The sequence below is a fragment of the Mobula birostris genome, chromosome 22 (genome assembly GCF_030028105.1).
Source record: "Mobula birostris isolate sMobBir1 chromosome 22, sMobBir1.hap1, whole genome shotgun sequence".
Classification (NCBI taxonomy): Eukaryota; Metazoa; Chordata; class Chondrichthyes; order Myliobatiformes; family Myliobatidae; genus Mobula; species Mobula birostris.
Genome location: NC_092391.1, coordinates 52,246,432 through 52,266,433, shown reverse-complemented (window position 1 = coordinate 52,266,433; position 20,002 = coordinate 52,246,432). Strand labels below are relative to the sequence as shown.

The 20,002-nt window shown below is 40.9% G+C and overlaps 1 protein-coding gene across 1 annotated transcript in view; it reads right to left on the bottom strand.

Annotated features, from left to right (window-relative positions):
- The window catches only part of sbno1 (strawberry notch homolog 1 (Drosophila)), a 145,292-nt gene that overhangs the window by 66,603 nt on the left and 58,687 nt on the right, over positions 1 to 20,002 (bottom strand). Inside the window, exons 6-9 of the mRNA XM_072240752.1 lie at positions 7,192 to 7,352; positions 6,945 to 7,078; positions 6,768 to 6,858; positions 2,618 to 2,779 (exon numbers count right to left, since the gene is read on the bottom strand). Of these exons, the coding sequence (XP_072096853.1) occupies positions 2,618 to 2,779; positions 6,768 to 6,858; positions 6,945 to 7,078; positions 7,192 to 7,352 (548 nt within the window). The remainder of the gene's footprint in view (positions 1 to 2,617; positions 2,780 to 6,767; positions 6,859 to 6,944; positions 7,079 to 7,191; positions 7,353 to 20,002) is intronic.

Genomic DNA, 20,002 nt, shown 5'->3' with positions numbered 1-20,002 from the left:
CCAATCTTCATTGAATGTGCCATAAAACATGCAAATGAACTGCAAATGAGTGCATAAAATGCCCACAGACAGGGGTGTTGGAAACCACTATTGTAAAAAAAAGTTGTATTTTAATCATTTGTACTTTTTAATAAACTCATTTAAGACTGCATAAAGGGCAGTCTTTCCCCTCTGTTGGTGAGTCCAAAACTAGGGTGCACAGATACAAGATAAGAGGGGAGAGATTTATTTATTTATTGAGATACATGCGTGAAACAGGCCCTTCCAGCCCTTAGAGCTGCACTGCCCAGCAACCTATTTAACCTGAGCCTAACCACAGGACAATTTACAATGGCCAGTTAACCAAACCAACCAGTATGTCTTTGGACTGAGAGGGGAAACCCACGCAGTCACAGGAAGACTGTACAAAATCCATACAGACACCTGTTGGAAGTGAACCCGGGTCATTGGTTCTGTACAGCATAGGTGCATAAATGCAAGGCACAATGGAATCTTTATTCCCCTGGAGCACAGGAAAATAGGTAACCTCAAAGCTGATAACATTCTGAGAGCTATGAATGTGTACTGAGCAGTCTTTCCCCCAGGGTTGGGGAGACAAAACTAGAAGGCACAGATACAAGATAAGAGGGGAGAGAGATTTAAAAGAGAGGTGAAAGGTAACTTCTCTACAGAGAGGGTAATGAGTACCTGGAAATGAGGTGCTAGAGCAAGTGGTCTTGGCAGCAACAACTGCAACATTTAAGAGGCATTTGGACAGGTACATAGAGGGGGGACTTGGAGAGAGATAGGCTGAACAATGGCAACTGGGACTAGCAGAGAGGACGCTGTGGTCCAGCTGGGCCAAAGGGCCTGTTTCCATGGTGTATTGCTTTATAACTATGAAACCGACAATGGCAAAAATTTTACGTTAGTGGATCAAAGGCTTTTCCATAAATCTCCAGACATGCTGAAAGAATTCCAGAGACTAGACCCCAGTAGCAGAAGGCAGGAGGGAGCCACAGAAGGAATCTGAGTCACAAGATGATGGTAATAGAGGTTCTCTAAACCATAAAGAGATATTAACTTGGAGCCATGGTGTGCCTGCCAGAACATGAATCTCAAGGTTGTAAATGGTATACATACTATGATGATAAATGTACTTTGAACCTTCTGGTATAAGCCAAATGATGGTTTAATGAAGTAGATGGTGGACCAATCTGAAGGTATATACTCAAGTTCACTCCTAGCTCCATGACCAAGAACCATTACCACTTTCAGTGTGGTACGATAGCATAGTGGTGAGCACAATGCTTTACTGTACTGGTGACCTGGGTTCAAGTCCCACCCTGTCTATAAGGAGTTTGTATGTTCATCCCGTGACCACATGGGTTTCCTATGGGTACTCTAGTTTCCTCCCACAGTCCGACGATGTATCAGATGGTAGGTTAATTGGTCATTGTAAATTATCCCATGATTAGGCTAGGACTAAACTGGGGCTGCTGTGCAGTGCCTGAAGTTGGGCGGAACATCTCATTCCACACTATCTCAATGAACAAATAAATATTACACTGAAATGCTGCAATGAGGAATCCTTGGGGCGTACCATAGCCAAAAGAAGAATAACAAGAAAGGCCTTTGATTACAGTCGGGTAGGCAAAAATAGAACTGGACACGGGCAGGTTCACCAGACTACAGAGAGTAATGTCACATTAAAGTCCTTAAACGTGTATCAAAAGAAAAAAGCTCTGCCACAGACAAAAATAATCACACTACATTGTTAAACAAAGTACTCGTGAAGCAGGTAACTGCGGAAATCACTCGTAATTTGTGATGTAATTGCTTGGCGATTAATTTTGATTTTGTGACTTGCAGAAGGGAAGGATTCACAGCTGAATTCAAACTGTGGTTCTTCATGGTGGTGGGTCTTAGAGCTTGCTGAGTGGCCTAGCATTTTCATTAGCTCCAGGAGTGGCCTGGAAGACGTGCACCTTTGGGGCCTGATTCCTCACTGGTGTCGCCAACTGAAGCGTTGCGGGAGATTGGAACATCAAGACAGTGGGTGCGGCTTTTGGAGGCCTCCGCACATGAGTGATCACTCTCTCTCTCACACAATGGTGGTGGAGGAAGGGGAATTTGCTACTAATTCTCGAATTGGGGAACTTGAATTAAAGTGATGCTGCAGACTGTAACATCCAGACAGTGAGCTGTTGGTCTCTCTCTTGCTATGGAAGGAGTGATATCTCCCTCCTTTGTCAGTGAGAGAGAGACCCTGGGGCATGTCAAAGTGCTGGGTTATGGACTGTAGTTTTTGATCGACTCTAGATCATGGTCTCTTTGGGGGCTTTGCTACTACTTGCATGGTTGTGGGGGGGCTGACGATTCTTTGGAATAAGTGGGGGGAAGGGCAGGGGAGGGTTGATACTTTGCTTCTGCTTGTGCATGGGAGAGGGAGGGGGCTTTGGGGTTCTAAAGTTTTCTGTCATTCACTCTTTGGGGCTTTTCTTCTGTTTCATGGATGTCTGCAAAGAGTAAGAATTTCAGGTTGTGTACAGTATACATTCTCCGATATTAAATGGAACCATAGAAACGGAACCTGCTACATTAATACTTCTATTTCTGTACTAACAAAAAAGGATACCACTCCATCGAAGTCTTCCCCACACCAGTGCAAGAGCTGCTTTAACCTGGTTTTATACTTTCCACCTGATTGACTTTCACCAATTAGTGAAGAGTAGGTTGCAAAAATGACGCCTTTCTTCACACTTCCATTTTGTTTGGAAGATATTTTTCCATATTTGAACTGTAAAACAATAAGCCATATTGTTAACATTTGAAAAGTGATTATGATCAAAAACTCTCACTGTAGCCTTCCGCTGACTATGGTGACATTATTAACCTACACATTTCCAGAACTGGTTACCAAGACCCAAGTAGTGTGAAGGGCTACAAACATGAACATGTTATACAAGCACCAAGGTCAATGCATAATTCATTCAAATAATGGCGAGAGAAATGTCTCCGATCAAATCAACTCAGAGCATTCAAACACAAGGAATTCTGCAGATGCTGGAAATTCAAGCAACACACGTTAAATTTGCTGGTGAACGCAGCAGGCCAGGCAGCATCTCTAGGAAGAGGTACAGTCGACGTTTTGGGCTGAGACCCTTCATCAGGACTAGAGTCCTGGCGAAGGGTCTCAGCCCGAAACGTCGACTGTACCTCTTCCTAGAGATGCTGCCTGGCCTGCTGCGTTCACCAGCAAGTTTAACATGTGTTGCCAGCGCATTCAAAACCAACTTTAACTCATCATCATTATCATTCTGTGCCATGTTGTATGGTGTGGGCGATCATGGTCTTTCAATGATCATGATTGTTCTTGGTAAATATTTCTACAGAAGTTGTTTGCCATTGCCTTCTTCTGTGCAGTGTCTTTACAAGATCTGTTTCTAGTCTAATTTCCTCGCCTACCATAAAAAGGGCCCTTTGTGGCACCAGCTTCCATTCCATCAGCGATTCGAGAGTCAGTACCATGCAAATGTTTCAGGCATGTATAGCTGGGATGCCTAAGACTTCTGCACAGTACTGTATTTGTCAATGTGGAGCATAGAGCAAGCTTATAAATCTGGCAGGAGCAAATGATGTTGGGAATGGTGATGATGGAGCACCACGGGAGGGGTGTGGAGCAGGTGGCAAAGGAATGCCAGGGGTGATGAGGTGGCACAGGTGCAGACACACCCAGTCCTGAGTCACCAGGCGATGTCATTTGATTCCAAACAATTGTTTTATTTAACATTACGGAATGCCTCTTGGTGCTCTCCGCTCCATCCTGTCTCCCTTTCCCTTCCCACTCTCGTCTGCAATAGAGACCCATATCAGAATCAGGTTTAGCATCACTCACATATATCATGAAATTTTTTATTTTTGTGGTAGTACAGTGCAATACATAAAATTATTACAGTACTGAGCAAATGTCTTAGGCACCTTAGCTATATATACAATTACAAAAAGAAAGCTTGTGAACCCTTTGCAATTACCTGGCTTCCTGCATTAATTACTCATAAAATGTGGTCTGATCTTTATCTTAATAACAGACAAACACAATCTGTCTAAACTAAAAACACACAAACAATTGTACTTTTCATGTCTTTATTGAATACATTGTTCAATCATTCACAGTCCAGGCTGGAAAAATTATGTGAACCCTTATATTCAGTAACTGGTAGACATCCTTTAGCAGAAATAACCTCCACCAAATGTTTCCTGTAGCTGCTGATCAGACTTGCACAAGGGTGAGGAAGAATTTTAGACCACTCCTCCATTCAAAACTATTTCAGATCATCAATATTTCTGGGATACCTTGCATGAACAGCCGTCTTCAGTTCATGCCACAGCACTTCAATTGGGTTAAGGTCTGGATTCTGACTTGGTCATTCCAAAACACAAATTTTCTTCTTTTTAAATCATTCTGCATCACTGGCACATACCATCGTCTACTCAGAGTGTGTTTGGATATGGTTCAGAAACAGCAAAATCACAGGTACATCAGACCATCATCTACTCAAACAGTGTGTTTGGAAACTGTTCTGTCACAGCAACATCACAGGCACATCAGACCACTGTCTATTCAAACTGAGTGTTTGGATACTGTTCAGCCACAGCAACATCACAGGCACATCAGACCACTGTCTATTCAAACTGAGCGTTTGGATACCGTTCAGCCACAGCAACATCACAAACACATCAGACTATCATGTACACAAACAAAGTGTGTTTGGAAACGATTCATGAGCGCTGCAAGAACAAGGGGTTGATTCTAGGCCTTGAACAGACCAACTAATCTAACAGCTGGTCTCAGCTTCCCAGGCTCGCTAAATGAAAAAGATCGCAAGGGTTCCTGCTGGCTAATAATGATCCTCTCTGATGTTCAAAAACTGTGATTTCAAACACTGACTGGATTCAGATGGGATGACTCCAAAACCCACAGTTGTTACTATTTAGGTTTGCAAAGTTAACAAAGAACAAAGAACCACATCCTTCCTGTAGAATGCTGACCAGAACTGCACACAGAATGCAACTGAGGTTTTTCTAAAGTTGGAGCACAACTCCCTGGTTCTGTATTCAATTGCCTGACCAATATTCCAAATTAGGCCTCACAAATGTCTTATACAACTTCAACACAACATCCCATCTTCTCTACTCAATACATTGTTTTGTGAAGGCCAATGCATCAAAAGCTTTCTTTACAACCCTAATCTATCTGTGATGCCAGTTGAAACAAATTATGGACCCCTCGGTTCTACCACAGAGCTCAGTGCCTTACCATTCACTGTGTAAGACCCACCCTGGTTGGTCCTACTGAAGTGCAAAACCTTGCACTCATCTGCATTAAATTCCATCTGCCATTTTTCAGCCCATAGTCCATTTTTCTAGCTGATGCATATCCTTCTGCAAGCAATGACAACTTTCCACTACAACTCCAATCTCGATGTCATCCACAAATTTGCTGATCCAGTTAACAACAGTATCAACCAGAACCAATCCCTGGGCACACCACTAGTCAGTCGCCTTTACCACCCTGTGCTAAAACTGGAGAGGGTTCAAAGCAGGTTCATGAAAATGATTCCAAGATTGAATGGTTTGTGATATGAAGAGCATTTGATGGCTCTTGGCCCATATTCACTAGAATTCAAAAGAATGAGAGGTGATGTCATTGAAAACAATCTAATGGTGAAAGGGCTTGATAGAGTGGATGTGGAGAGGATGTTTCCTGTGGCGGGAGAGTCTAGGACCAAAGGACACAGCCTCAGAACAGAGGGCGGTCCTTTTAGAACGGAGATGAGGAGGAATTTCTTTAGCCAGAGAATGGTGAATCTGCGGAATTCTTTGCCACAGGCAGCTTAGAGGTCAAACCTTTATGTATATTTAAGGCGGAGGTTGATAGATTCTTGATTTGTCAGGACATGAAAGGATACGAGGAGAAGGCAGGAGATTGGGGCTGAGAGGAAAATTGGATCAGCCATGAAAAACAGCGGAGCAGACTCGATGGGCCAAATGGCCCAAGACTGCTCCTATATCTAATGATCTTACGGATTCTTCCACAAAGCCAAATGCATAATCCAATTTACGACCTCACCCTGAATGCTGAGCGACTGAACCTTCATGACCAGCCTCCCATGTGGGCCCTTGTCAAATGTCCATGTAGACAACATCCACTGCCTTGTCTTCATCCACTTTCCAGGTAACATTAGTGGATAATCTCTATAAGATTGGTTAGACATGACCTACCATGTGCGAAGCCATACTGATAATCCTTAATCTGTCCAGAACTATCCAAATACTTATGTCTCAGGTCCGCTAGAATTCCTTCTAACAACTTTCCCACAACTGATGTCAGACTCACCAGCCTATAATTTTCTGGTTTCTGTTTAGAGCCTTTTTAAACAGTGGAACACTGGCTATCTTTCAGTCCTCTAGCACCACTGCTGTAGCTAAGGATGTTTTAAATATCTCTACTATCAGCCAGGACATGCCCTCTTCTCATCAAGCCTGGAGAGAGGCATTCAATGATTCAGGAACAGCTTCTTCACACACATAGATAGACACACACACACAGTACTTCAGCTTTTCTCTTTTCCTCTTATTATGTATTGCACTGTACTGCTGCCACAAGACAACACATTTCACTGTATATGAAAGTGATATTAAACCTGATTCTGATACAAAAACGGACTGGCTTGCATCCAACAAAAAGATACCTGCTCAGAAATAAGAAAAGTTCATTACTGTACCTTATTCAGTGCATGGACCTGGATATTCTTTGCTCCAATATCTCTCAGATCCCTTTCAGCATCATACTTCAAATCATTGGATACACTAAACCTGGAATTAAGCAGAGAATGTTAGCGGAAGCCAATGACATTAAATATCCATTCGATTATTTGGGTTAATATTCAATTTCCACTTACCATAGTGATCTTTTTCTACCGAGAAGGTAGTTTTCAAAGATGATGCCAGCAATGGTTCGTCCTTTACCCACACCAGCCCCGTCCCCTATCAGGAAGGCGGCACGATCCCCATTGGGGAGGAATGTTTCATGTTGCTGTGGATCAAAGTAACAAAGAATGTACCTGATCTAGTAACAGCTATGCACCATGAAAGATATGAGCAAAGGGTCTGAATGTCTTCCCAAGTAGCTTTAAAAAAACTCAGTACCTGAGCAGCGTAGGTGATTGCTTCCAGCTGCAGAGCAGATAGCCACCCACTGTCAACGGTCTCCTCTGGTACAGTCAATCGATACCAAACTTCAGGAGGTGTCACACTGGATAAGGAACTGGTCTCCACCACTGGGTCGGGATGGCGCAATCCAACTTTCACTGTGAACAGAATTACACAAAACATTTACTGGTAGACATAATGTATTGAACTCTGCTTTAGTAACCATGATAATCCAGATCTAGTAGATTTCAGAAAGTTAATTTTTACAGACACAAAATACATGAACCCAAGAAACAGTTGAGATTAGTTCCTGGTGCTTCCACCTGTAAAGGTCCATGCAGTAATTCTATCTCCCCACCTGATGCTGACAGAATTCAAAAGCTTAATGATCACATCCTTAAACTTACAACAATGTGGATGAACAAATTTCTTATCTCAGTTCTGAACAATTAACCATCATACCTTGATGCTTCATCACTGTCGACATTGAGGAAACTGCCTCAACTTCACTCACCCCATGACCGAAAACACAAAATTGAAAGACACCAGGCTTATTCGGTTCAGCACAGTGTTCGTTATCTGCAGGCCGTCCCGGTAAGATGAAGGGCTCTTCATCTCACATTCTCTATATTTATTCTGATTATCATTCCTTTTTTTCCTCTTTCTTTTGTATTTGCACATCACGTCTTTTTGGGCGCAGTCTTTCACTGATTTTATTGTATTTCTTGTATTTACTGTGAATCTCCGCAAGAAAATGAATCTCAGGTATAGGAGCCACGTACCTATTTTCTGTCTGATTGTACTGTATTTTGTGTTGTGAGTTTATTATGGATAATTTGTCACATGAATTGGGGGTGGGGGTGGCAGAAGCAAATGAATATAGTTATGTATTCATGCTTTGCTCAGTTTAATCTAATTGAAGGGGGGGGGGAGATTTTTTTTGTTGACCATTTTTTACATTATATTGCTATTTTAGCCTTTGCTGGTTTCATAATGAAGTAGTGACTTGGAGCTCAGTATTTGGAAGTGAGTCATACAGTGTCAACTACCCTTCTCAGTCTTTCAGCAGTTGTGGCTTGTTTTCAAGTGATCACTACATCAGGGTTGAAAATGGTGACATATATGGGGTAGCACATTGCTTTACAGTACCAGTGATCTGGGACCAATTCCTGCTGCTGTCTGTATGTTCTCCCTGTGACTCCTGGTACTCTGGTTTCGTCCTATAGTCCAAAGTCATACCAGTCGGGAGGTTAATTGATCATTGTCAATTGTCCCGTATTTAGGTTAGGGCTAAGTCAGGGGATTGCCGGCTGGCGTGGCTCAAAGGGCCAGAAAGGCCTATTGCAGGAGGGTTAGGGTTAGTTGGATAGATTGATAGATAGACAAATAAATACTTCGATAATAAATTTTCTTTGAACATCTATCTTCTCAATCCGTCAGAATCTAGTCTGCCACAATGAAATCATCTCGCACTCTTCTGAATTCAGGTGAATACAGACTATCCAATTCAGTTCTTTCACAGAAATGGTGTGAACAAAGCTCAGGGGTTTCAGAAAGGAATTGAATGAGCACCAGGGAGAGTAATTTGCAGGATAACAGGATGAAATGTTTAAGTACAAAAAGCTAATAGGACTTAATGAGAAAAATGGCCCCCTTCAATGTCACAATGCTCATAATGTGAAGAGCTGGTACAGAGGGGACCTTGCACAGGATTGGAAAGAGCTGCAGAAAGTTGTAAACTCATCCAACTCCATCATGGGCATTAGTCTGAGGACATCTTCAAAAGGTGAGGCATCAAAAAGGTAGCATCCTTCATCGAGGAACCCTAACACCCAGGACATGCCCCCTTCTTGCTACCATTAGAGGTAAGGTACAGGAGCCTGAAGACACACATGCAACGATTCAGGAACAGATTCTTTCCTTCCACCATCAATTTGCTGATGGACAATGAACCCATAAACACTACCTTAATATTTTTTCTCCCTTTTTACACTACTTATATAAAAATTTCACAACATATGCCGATGATATTAAACCTGATTCTGCTATCTGCCACCAGAGTGGACCATGATCCCAACGTGAGGAACACTGCAAGATTTAAATGAAGGGAACTCTTTTTTTTTTAAACCACTGAAGTGCTCTCTACTAGGCAATTGGCAGAAAAATTCTCAATACAAAAGATGAATCTCTTGCAACCTACCAGAAATTAAAATGGATTAATGGAGAGGTTGTGGAGGCAGATGATGGTAAGACCTCAAAGTTAGGATTCAAAAGGTTGAACTTGTTGCGCCTAGTGTGCTCAGCTGCATATATTTCAATGTAAGAAATATCATAGGAAAGGTGGAAAATAGTTCTGAAGATGAGGTAGCTGGTTTACAAACAGAGGCAATGTGTGGTGAAGAGAAGCTGCTGATAGGGCAAAATTGCAGTCAACAGGACGAGCTGTGACGTAAAAGTTGGACAAAATTGGAAAGTCTGAATAAAGAACCGTAGGTGTTATATTTGAATGCACGCAGTATACAGAATAAGGTAGATGAACTTGCAGCATAATTGCAAATTGGTAGGTATGATGCTGTAGGCATTACTGAATCATGGCTGAAAGAAGATTATAGCTGGGAGTTTGATGTCCAAGGATACACACTGTATCAAAAGGACAGGCAGGAAGACAGTGGGGCGGCATTGTTCTGTTGGTTAAAAAATGAAATCAAATCATTAGAAAGAGGCAAAATAGGGTTGTAAGGAGTTGCATCATTGTATATAGAGCTAAGTAACTGCAAGGGGGTAAATTTACCCTCATGGGAGTTGTATAGACCCCCAAACGGTAGTAAGGATGTGGCCTAGAAATTACAATGGGAGATAGAAAATGCATGCCAAAAGGCAACGTTACAATAGTCATGGGGGACTTCAATATGCAAGTAGATTGGGAAAATCAGGTTGGTGCTAGATTCAGGGGGCGGAGTTGGTGGAGTGCCGACAAGACGGCTTTTTAGAGCAGCTCGTGGTTGAGCCCATGATGGGATCAGCTATTCTGGATTAGGTGTTGTGTAAAATTGATTAGAGAGCTTAAGGTAAAGGAACCCTTAGGGGAAATGATCAAAATATGATCGAATTCATGCTGAAATTTGAAAAGAAGCTAAAATAGGATGTATTAGTATTACAGTGGAGTAAAGGGAATTATAGAGGCATGAGAGAGGAGTTAGCCAGAATTGATTGGAAAAGAACATTGGCAGGGATGACGGCGGAGCACCAACGGCCGGAATTTCTGGGAGCAGGATATCTGCATCCCAAAGAGGAAGAGCATTCTAAAGGCAGAATGACACAACTGCGGGTGATGAGAAGTCAAAGGCAACATAAAAGCCAAAGGGAGGGGCATATACTGTAATAGAGCAAAAATTAATGGGAAGTTAGAGGATTGGGAAGCTTTTAAAAACCCACAGAAGGCAACAAAAAAGCCATAAAGGTAAAGATGAAATACTAAAGTAAGCTAGCCAATAACATTAAGGAAGATACCAAGATCTTCAGATACACGAAGAGTAAAAGAGAGGCGAGAGTGGATATCAGACTGGAACACAATGCTGGAGAGGGAGTCATGGGTGACAACAAAATGTTGGACGAACTGAATAAGTATTTTGTGTCAGACTTCATTGTGGAAGACACTAGCAATATGGTGGAAGCTCCAGGTGTCAGAGGTTATGAGGTGTATAAAGTTACCATAACTAGAGAGAAGGTTCTTAGGAAACTGAAAGGTCAAAAGACAGATAAAGTCACCTGGACCAGATGGTGTACGCCCCAGGGTTCTGAAAGAAGAAGATGAAGAGATCATGGGGGCATTAATAATGATATTTCAAGAAGCACTAGATTCTGGAATACTTCTGGAAGACTGCAAATGTCACACCACTATTCAAGTCAGGAGAGAGACAAAAGATGGGAAACTATGGGCCAGTTAGTTTGACCTCAGTAGCTGGGAAGATGTTGGAGTCCATTGTTCAGGATGTGGTCTCAGGATACTTAAGGGCACATGATAAAGCAGGCCATTGTCAGCATGGGTCCCTCAAGGCAAAATCTTGCCTGACAATCTGTAGGAATTCGTTGAGAAAATACCAAGCAGGATAGACAAAGGAGAACTGTGCTAAGCGGCAGATGGACTTCAACCCAAATAAGTGTGAAGTGGTTCATTCTGGTAGGTCAAATCTTAAGACAGAATATAATATTAATGGTAAGACTCTTGGAGGGTCAGAGCGATCTTGGGGTCCATGTCTGTAGGACACTCAAAGGTACTGCACAGGTTGAAAGTGTTGTTAAGAAAGCATATGGTGTGTTGGCTTTCATCAACCGTGGGATTGAGTTCAAGAGCCGTGAGGTAATGTTACAGCTATATAACACCTTGGTCAGACCCCACTTAGAGTACTGTGTTCAATTCTGGTCACCACACCACAGGAAGGATGTGGATACTATCGAGAGAGTGCAGAGGAGATTTTCAAAGATGTTGCCTGAGTAGAGGTGACCTGATAGAGGTGTATAAGATGGTGAGAGGCTTTGATGGGGGGGATAGCCAGATGCTTTTTCCCAGGCCTGAAATGGCTAACATAAGGGGGCATATTTTTAAGATGCTTGGAAATAAGTACCGAAGGGATGTCAGGAGTAAGTTTTTCCACACAGAGAGTGGTGGGTGCATGGATTGCATTGCCGGTGGTGGTGGTAGAAGCGGATATAATAGGGTCTTTTAAGAGCCTCTTAGATAGGTACATGGAGCTTAGAAAGATGGAGGGCTATGCGCTAGGGAAATTCTAGGCAGTTTCTAGAGTAGACTACATGGTTGACACAACATTGTTCTTTTGAAGACCCTGATCTGGAGTTACATGCTGACTACAGTTCTTTTTGGGAACAGGGTTTCACAACTGGCCATTATTTGACATGCCAAGGGCGCAGCCTAAGAGCTTTGCTTGCCTTCGGAGGTTTGAGATTTTGTGGCTCTGGAGACGGGGTGGGGGGATCAGTGTGTCATGGGAAATGGAAGATTTAAGGCTGTTGCCTAGGGACCCGAGATCTTTGGGTACAGAGCTCAGAAAAAGCGATGCAGCGGACTTTAATCATAAGCTAGTGAGTTGTTTATTATGTTTCCCCTCTCAAAGTGAAACGGAGACACCTCTTTCTCCCTTATTAGGGAGAGAGTCTGTGGTATGTCGAATACCGGGTGAACAGTCTTTGAAGTACTGCAAGTCTGTGTCTTTGCTGTCGCTTTGCACGCTTGAGTGCTCGATGGCAGGTGCCAATATTTTTTTCTTGCTGGTGGAGGGAGGAGGATTGTTGCTTGCTGTAGCTTATACACGGGATGGAGGGAAGCGGGGAGGGGGAGACTTTGGGGTTCTAACATTTGACTGTCATTCATTCTTTGGGGGCACTCCTCTGTTTACGTGGATGGTTGCGAAGTAAAAAAGCATTTCAGGATGTATATTGTATACATTTCTCTGACATTAAATACACCTTTGAAACATCGCAGGCTGAAAGGTCTGTAATGTGCTGTAGATTTCTATGTTCTATAACCTGTTGACATGAACTTGGATTTTCAGAAAGCTTTTGACAAGGTGCCACACATGAGGCTGCTTAACAAGCTACAAGCCCATGATATTACAGGAAAGATTCTAACATGGATAAAGCAGTGGCTGATTGGCAGGAGGCAAAGAGTGGGAATAAAGGGAACATTTTCTGGTTAGCTGCTGGTGACGAGTGGTGTTCCACAGGTGTCTGTGTTGGGACCGATTCTTTTTACATTATAGGTCAATGAGTTTGATGACGGAATCAATGGTTTTGTTGCAAAGTTTACAGACAAGATGAGATAGCTGGAGGGGTAGGTAGTTTTGAGGAAGTGGAGAGGCTACAGAAGGACTTAGACAGACTGAATACAATATTGGGAAGTGTATGGTCATGTATTCTGGTAGAACTGAGAGGATTAACTATTTTCTAAATGGAGAGAAAGTACAGAAAAAAAGAGGTGCCAAGGGACTTGGGAGTCCTTGTGCAGGATTCCACGAAGGTTAACTTGCAGGTTGAATCTGTAGTGAGGAGGGCAAATGCAATGTTAGCATTCATTTCAAGAGGATTGGAATATAAAAGCAAGGATGTAATGATGAGACTTTATTAAAAAAAAACGTGAGGCCTCACTTGGAGTATTGTGAGCAGTTTTGGGCCCCTTATCTTAGAAACCGGAGAGGGTTCAAATGAGTTTCATGAACATAATTCCAGAATTAAATGGACTGTCATAAGAAGAGCGTTTAGCCCATAAGACCACAAAATATAGTAGAGATAGGCCATTTGGCCCATTGAGTCTGCTCCACCATTCAATCATGGGCTGATCCAATTCTTCCAGTTATCCCCACTCCCCTGCCTTCTCCCCATACCCTTTGATGCCCTGGCTAATCAAGAACCAATCTATCTCTGCCTTAAATGCACCCAATGACTTGGCCTCCACAACTGCTCATGGCAACAAATTCCACAGATTTACCACCCTCTGACTAAAGTAATTTCTCTGCATCTCTGTTCTAAATGGACGTCCTTCAATCTTGAAGTCGTGCCCTCTTGTCCTGGAATCCCCTACCATGGGAAATAACTTTGCCATATCTAATCTGTTCAGGCCTCTTAACATTCAGAATGTTTCTATGAGATCCCCCCTCATTCTCCTGAACTCCAAGGAATACAGCCCAAGAGCTGCCAGACATTTCTCATATGGTAACTCTTTCATTCCTGGAATCATTCTGGTGAATCTTCTCTGAACCCTTTCCAAAGTCAGTATATTCTTTCTAAAATAAGGAGCCCAAAACTGCACGCAATACTCCAAGTGTGGTCTCACGATTGCCTTATAGAGCCTCAACATCACATCCCTGCCCTTATATTCTATACCTCTAGAAACAAATGCCAACATTGCATTTGCCTTCTTCACCACCAAGTGAACCTGGAAGTTAACCTTTAGGGTATCCTACACAAAGACTCCCAAGTCCCTTTGCACCTCTGCATTTTGAATTCTCTCCCCATCTAAATAATAGTCTGCCCGTTTATTTCTTACACCAATTCAAATGACCATTCACTTTCCAACATTGTATTTCATTTGCCATTTCTTTGCCCATTCCCCTAAACTATCTAAGTCTCTCTGCAGACTCTCTGTGTCCTCAACACTACCCACTCCTCCACCTATCTTTGTATCATCAGCAAATTTAGCCACAAATCCATTAATCCCATTGTCCAAATCACTGACATACATCGTAAAAGGCAGCGTGTTTGATGGTTCTGGGCCTGTATTCACTGGAGTTCAGAAGAATGAGGGGTGACCTCATTGAAACCTATAAAATGGTGAAAGACCTTGATAGAGTGGATGAGCAGTGGATGCTTCCAATGGTGGGGGAGTCAAAAAACCACAGGACACAGCCTCAGAATAGAGGGGCATCCTTTTAGAATGGAGATGAAGAATTACTTTAGCCAGCGAGAGGTAAATCTGTGGAATTCGTTAACACAGGCAGCTGTGGAGGACAAGCCTTTATGTATATTTAAGGCAGAAGTTGATAAGATTCTTGATTGGTCAGGGCATGAAGGGATACAAGGAGAAGGCAGGAGATTGGGGCTGACAGGGAAATTGGATCAGTCATGATGAAATGGTGAAGGCTCAATGAGCCAAATGGCCTAGTTCTGCTCCTACATGTTATGGTCTTAATCAGCAACTGAGGACATTATAGTTTGTAACTTTGTGTCATGGACAATTTACAAAGTTTGCTTACTTCAGAACACAATCTGTAGGACCAGAGCACACAGGTGCTTTGTACTTGTCATTGTGTCATGGAAAAGTACAGAACAGAAACAGGCCCTTCCATCCACCCAGTCCCTGCCAAACCATCTAAACTACTACTCCCATCGACCTGCACCCGAACCATAGCCCTCCATAACCCTGCCATCCATGTACCTTTCGAAACCTCGCTTAACATTGAAATCAAAATTGCATCCACCATTTGTGCTGGCATCTCTTTCTACACTCTCACCATTCTCTGAATGAAGGTTTCCCCTCTCATGGTCCCCTTAAACATTTCACCTTTTATCCTCAATTCATGAAATCTAGTTGTAGTTTCACCCAACCAGAGTGGAAAAGGCCTGCTTGCTTTTATCCTATCCATAATTTTGAAAACTTCCATCAAATCTCCCCTCAGTCTTCTACATTCTTTTTTTTTAATTTTATTTTTATTTGGATAAGGAATTCACAACTATCATGTACTTTTTTCACACATATAACCTTTTCCATTTTTTTATATGTATAAAACTACAATTATTTATACATTCTTAAGTACACATTGAAATGATATAAAAGTAAAATAAACATTTAAATAGATAATTATGTACTGTGGTAAATCTAACCTATTAGGCTAAGTAATGGAATTAGTTGTTAAGAAAAATGGTAATAATAGTTTCCATATAACCCTTCTGGACCATTTCCACTGGTCCAAAATGTTGTATATAAGCCTATGTATCAACCATTGTAGGTGTTTATATCCTAATTTGTTCACGCTTGCTCCTGCCCGCAGACATAATTATCCAATCCCTATGTACTTATTTACTTAATTTTTTCATTTTTTTATCCCTTTCCCAAATCTTTCCCTTTACTTGTGTTAATTCTCTATTTTCCAAAAGAAAACAAAAAAAAAACAAACATTTAGACTAGGGGTGCTTACGTTAGCAATATTACTGTGTTGATGAGAAGAGCAGTATAAATCATTAGGAGAGTCATCTAAAGTCTGCTCGCATTGGGGTTATATATTCAATCCATTTATTCCAGATTTGATAAAAGTTTTTCTTTTTGAGTTCTCAGGGAGTAAGTCAACTTTTCCATTTTAAATATTTCCAAGATAATTTCGTACCAATCTTCTAATGTAGGTGGTGTTGGATTTAGCCATTTTCTAGTGATTGATCTCTTACTTGCCGCTAAGAGGGCCTGCAGCAACTTTATATCTTACTTCTGTTCAAGAAACAATACATGCCCCAAATAGAGCGTCTCAAAGTTCAGAGGTATCTGGGACCTAAGTACCTTAACTAATGTTCTATGAATACCTTCCCAAAATAGACTTAATTTAGGGCAATCCCAAAAAATAGGAAAATGATTTGCCTCCTTGGAGCCGCACCTTCTCCAACACATCACATTTGTATCTTTATATTTTTCCTGATATGAGGTCTTGAAGTATCTTATAATGTTTTTCCAACAATGTTCTCTCCAAGTCAAAGAATTAGTCGAGGACCATTGAAAGCTGCAGATTTTCCCCCAAGCCTCCTCTGAAAGTACCAACCCCGCTTCTTTCTCCCACTTCTCTTTAATATACAGTGTATTTACATTTTTAGCATGGGAGAGTGCATTATATAATCGAGAAACTGATTTACTAGGTATTGAACTGCAAGCCGAATTCAGAATCTTGAAAAATTCTAATTCTACTGTTGGTCGGTCTGTATATCTACAACTCTGGTTAACATAGTTTCGTACTTGAAGGTACCTAAAAAAGTCATTATGTTCTAGGCCATGTATGTCCTGCAGGATTTGGAAACTTTGTAATACTCTTTTATCTATAAATGAGAGGTAGGTTGTAAGACCTTTCTTTATCCATAGCTCAAATCTTTTATCTCCTCTGTTGGGAAGGAATTCGGTATCATATGCACACCATCTAAAGAGTTTTAACATGTTATTAATTCCACATGAATTAACCACCTTCTGCCATACTTTTAACGTAAGATTTATCCAAGCGTTTTTAAATTTTTCCAACTGGGCCATCAATCCTTTGTCAGCTATTGAGGCCTGAAGAGGAAAACTGTCAACTAATCCAAATTCTATTCCTTCCATCTAGCCTTATATTCCCTATTACACCAATATAACAGAGGGGTTATCTGTGAGGCATAAAAATAATTTCTCAGGCAAGGAAGAACCACACCTCCTCCTTCCTTCCCTAACTGTAAGGTGTTATATCGAATTCTAGGTTTCTTTCCTTGCCAAATGAAGCGGGAAATCCATTTGTCCCATTCCCTGAATTGATTATCATCCACCTCCACTGGTAAAGTACGGAAAAGATACAATAACCGAGGAAGAATATTCATTTTTATAGTATTTATCCTTGAATTTAAACTTAAAAAGGGGATAAGATTCCATCTATGCATATCTGCTTTTATCTCTGAGATTAATGGCCCATAATTTACCTGTGACAGTGTTGAAAGATCCTTCGGCAGGGTTATTCCAAAATATTTTAATGATTTAGCTTCCCACTTAAGATCATATGTATCCTGAAATTTTTTGGATGGTGTATAATTTAGGGACATAACCTGCGTTTTCTTTACATTTATTTTATAACCTGATATTTTCCCAAAGTCATCCAACAGTGTAAACAATCCTATAAGTGATTTTTCTGGTTCACTCAGATAGACCAAAACATCATCTGCGAATAACGCCACTTTCTGTTCAATCCCTGCCACCTTGATACCTTTTACGATTTCGCTCTGTCTTATTAGTTGGGCAAGTGGTTCAATATATAGCGCAAAAAGGAGAGGAGAAATTGGGCATCCCTGTCTAGTGCCTCTCTCTAAGCTGAAGGAGTCAGAGAGGTCCCCATTTATCTTAATTCGGGCTGTAGGGCTGTCTCTGAATTACTTTAATAAACTTTTCTTGAAAGCCGAATCTTCCTAACACTCTGTATAGGAATGTCCAACTAACCGAATCAAAAGCTTTCTCAGCGTCCAATCCTACTACCATTGTCTCTGTCTCGTTCTTATTAACCTGTTCTAATATGTGCAGAGTTCTCCTTATGTTGTCCTGTGTTTGTCTTTGTTGAATAAATCCAGTCTGGTCTAAGTGGATTAGGCCAGGTAAAAGCTTTTCCAATCTGCGCGCTAATATAGATGTAAATAGTTTGTAATCTAAATTAAGAACACTAATTGGCCGATAATTGCCACATTCTAGTTTATCTTTACCCTCTTTAGGAATAACTGAAATAATCGCTTCTCTCCAGGAAGGTGGAGTTTCTCCTCTCTGCAAGATCCAATTAAAGGTGTCGGCTAACTGTGTCTTCAGGGACTTGTACCACTCTGAGGTAAACCCATCAGAACCCGGGGACTTTCCAGCCTTTAACCTAGAGATGGCCACGTTCAGTTCTTTGACAGTTACTGGTTCTAATAAACTTTCATTTTGTAAATCTGTAAGTTTAGGTAGATCTAAAAAATTCAATACACTGTCTATATAGGGCTCATTGGGGGCCCGGGGTTGGGAGTACAGCTCTCGATAATATGTTTCAAAACTCTCTTGAATTTTCCCTAACGTACTCTCCACAAGCTTTGTCTTTGGATTCTTTATTTTATGAATTGCATTGTCTGCTTGTTGTTTTCGTAATTTATATGCTAATAATCTAGCTGATTTACCTCCTACTTCATAATTTTTTTGTCTCAGGTAAAGAAAATTTCTTTGAGTTTCCAATGTATAAATATCGTCAATTTCACTTTGCAATTTCCTAATTTCCTGTTTTCGATTTGAATTACTTTTGTTGCTATCTACAACTTGAAGTTGTTTTAATTTTCCTTGAAGGTCTGCTAATTTTTGTGCATTGATTTTTTTCATGTGAGTGGTAATGGAAATAATTTTCCCTCTCGGTACAGCTTTCAATGTATCCCATAAGATCACTGGTGATGTTTCTCCCGTGTCATTAAGGTCTAGATATTCTTTGATTTCTCCCCTTAATCTCTCCATTACTTTCGGGTTATTGAGTATATGTGAGTTTAGCCTCCATAGTGTTTTCCTCATTTTCCTTTCCAGGATTAGAGACATAGAGACTGGGCTATGATCCGACAGATCAATTGTTGCAATATTACAGTTTTTTATCCTGAGTCTATCTGTATTAAAGATAAAGAAATAGTCTATCCTTGAATAGGCTGAATGAGGGAAAGAGTAATATGTATAATCTTTACTAGTAGGGTGTAATTCCCTCCAGACATCTATAATTCCCAACTTCTCCATCAATGAATTCACTTTCCGAGTCAGAGGTTTATTCTGAGTAACTATTCTTGAAGAATCTAATATAGGATTTAATCTAATATTAAAATCCCCTCCACAAATTACTACCCCTTGAGAACTGACCATTAGGTCAAAAATGTGTCTATAAAATGACCATTCACAACCTGGAGGAGCATAAACATTCAGCAATGTTATTTCTGTACCTTCTATTCTTCCTGTGATTTTTACGAACCGTCCTTCTTTGTCTCTAGTCTCTGAAATATGTTCATAATTAAGAGTACTTGATATTAAAGTAGCTACCCCTCTTTTGTGACTCAATTTATATGATGAATAAAATACATGCTTAAAGCCCATTCTTTTTAATTTTCCATGTTCAGATTGGCTCATATGTGTTTCCTGGAGGAAAGCTATTTGTGCCCTCTCTTTTTCAATTTAGACATGATCTTATTTCTTTTAATTGGATTCAAAACCCCATTAACATTATAGGAAATTATTTTTACCAAATCAGTTTGCATTTTTCTCTAGTAGAAAAAAAAACTCTCCTTTTCTAACCAAACAGTAAGCAATCCCTTCTCAACAGTAAACCAAGACATATAACCACACCCTAGACATTTTTGAACGTGTAACATTTGAAAACTTTTCCCAACTTCCCACAGTAAGGCCTGAGCACCGACCCGCCTCAGTTCAGAGGGATAACCTCTATCTTCACCCTGTGTTAGAGGGCCCTCAGCAGTTTGAATAATCATAGAGAATTTTCTCCTATTTATGTCTTGACCATATTGCTATCATTCAAGT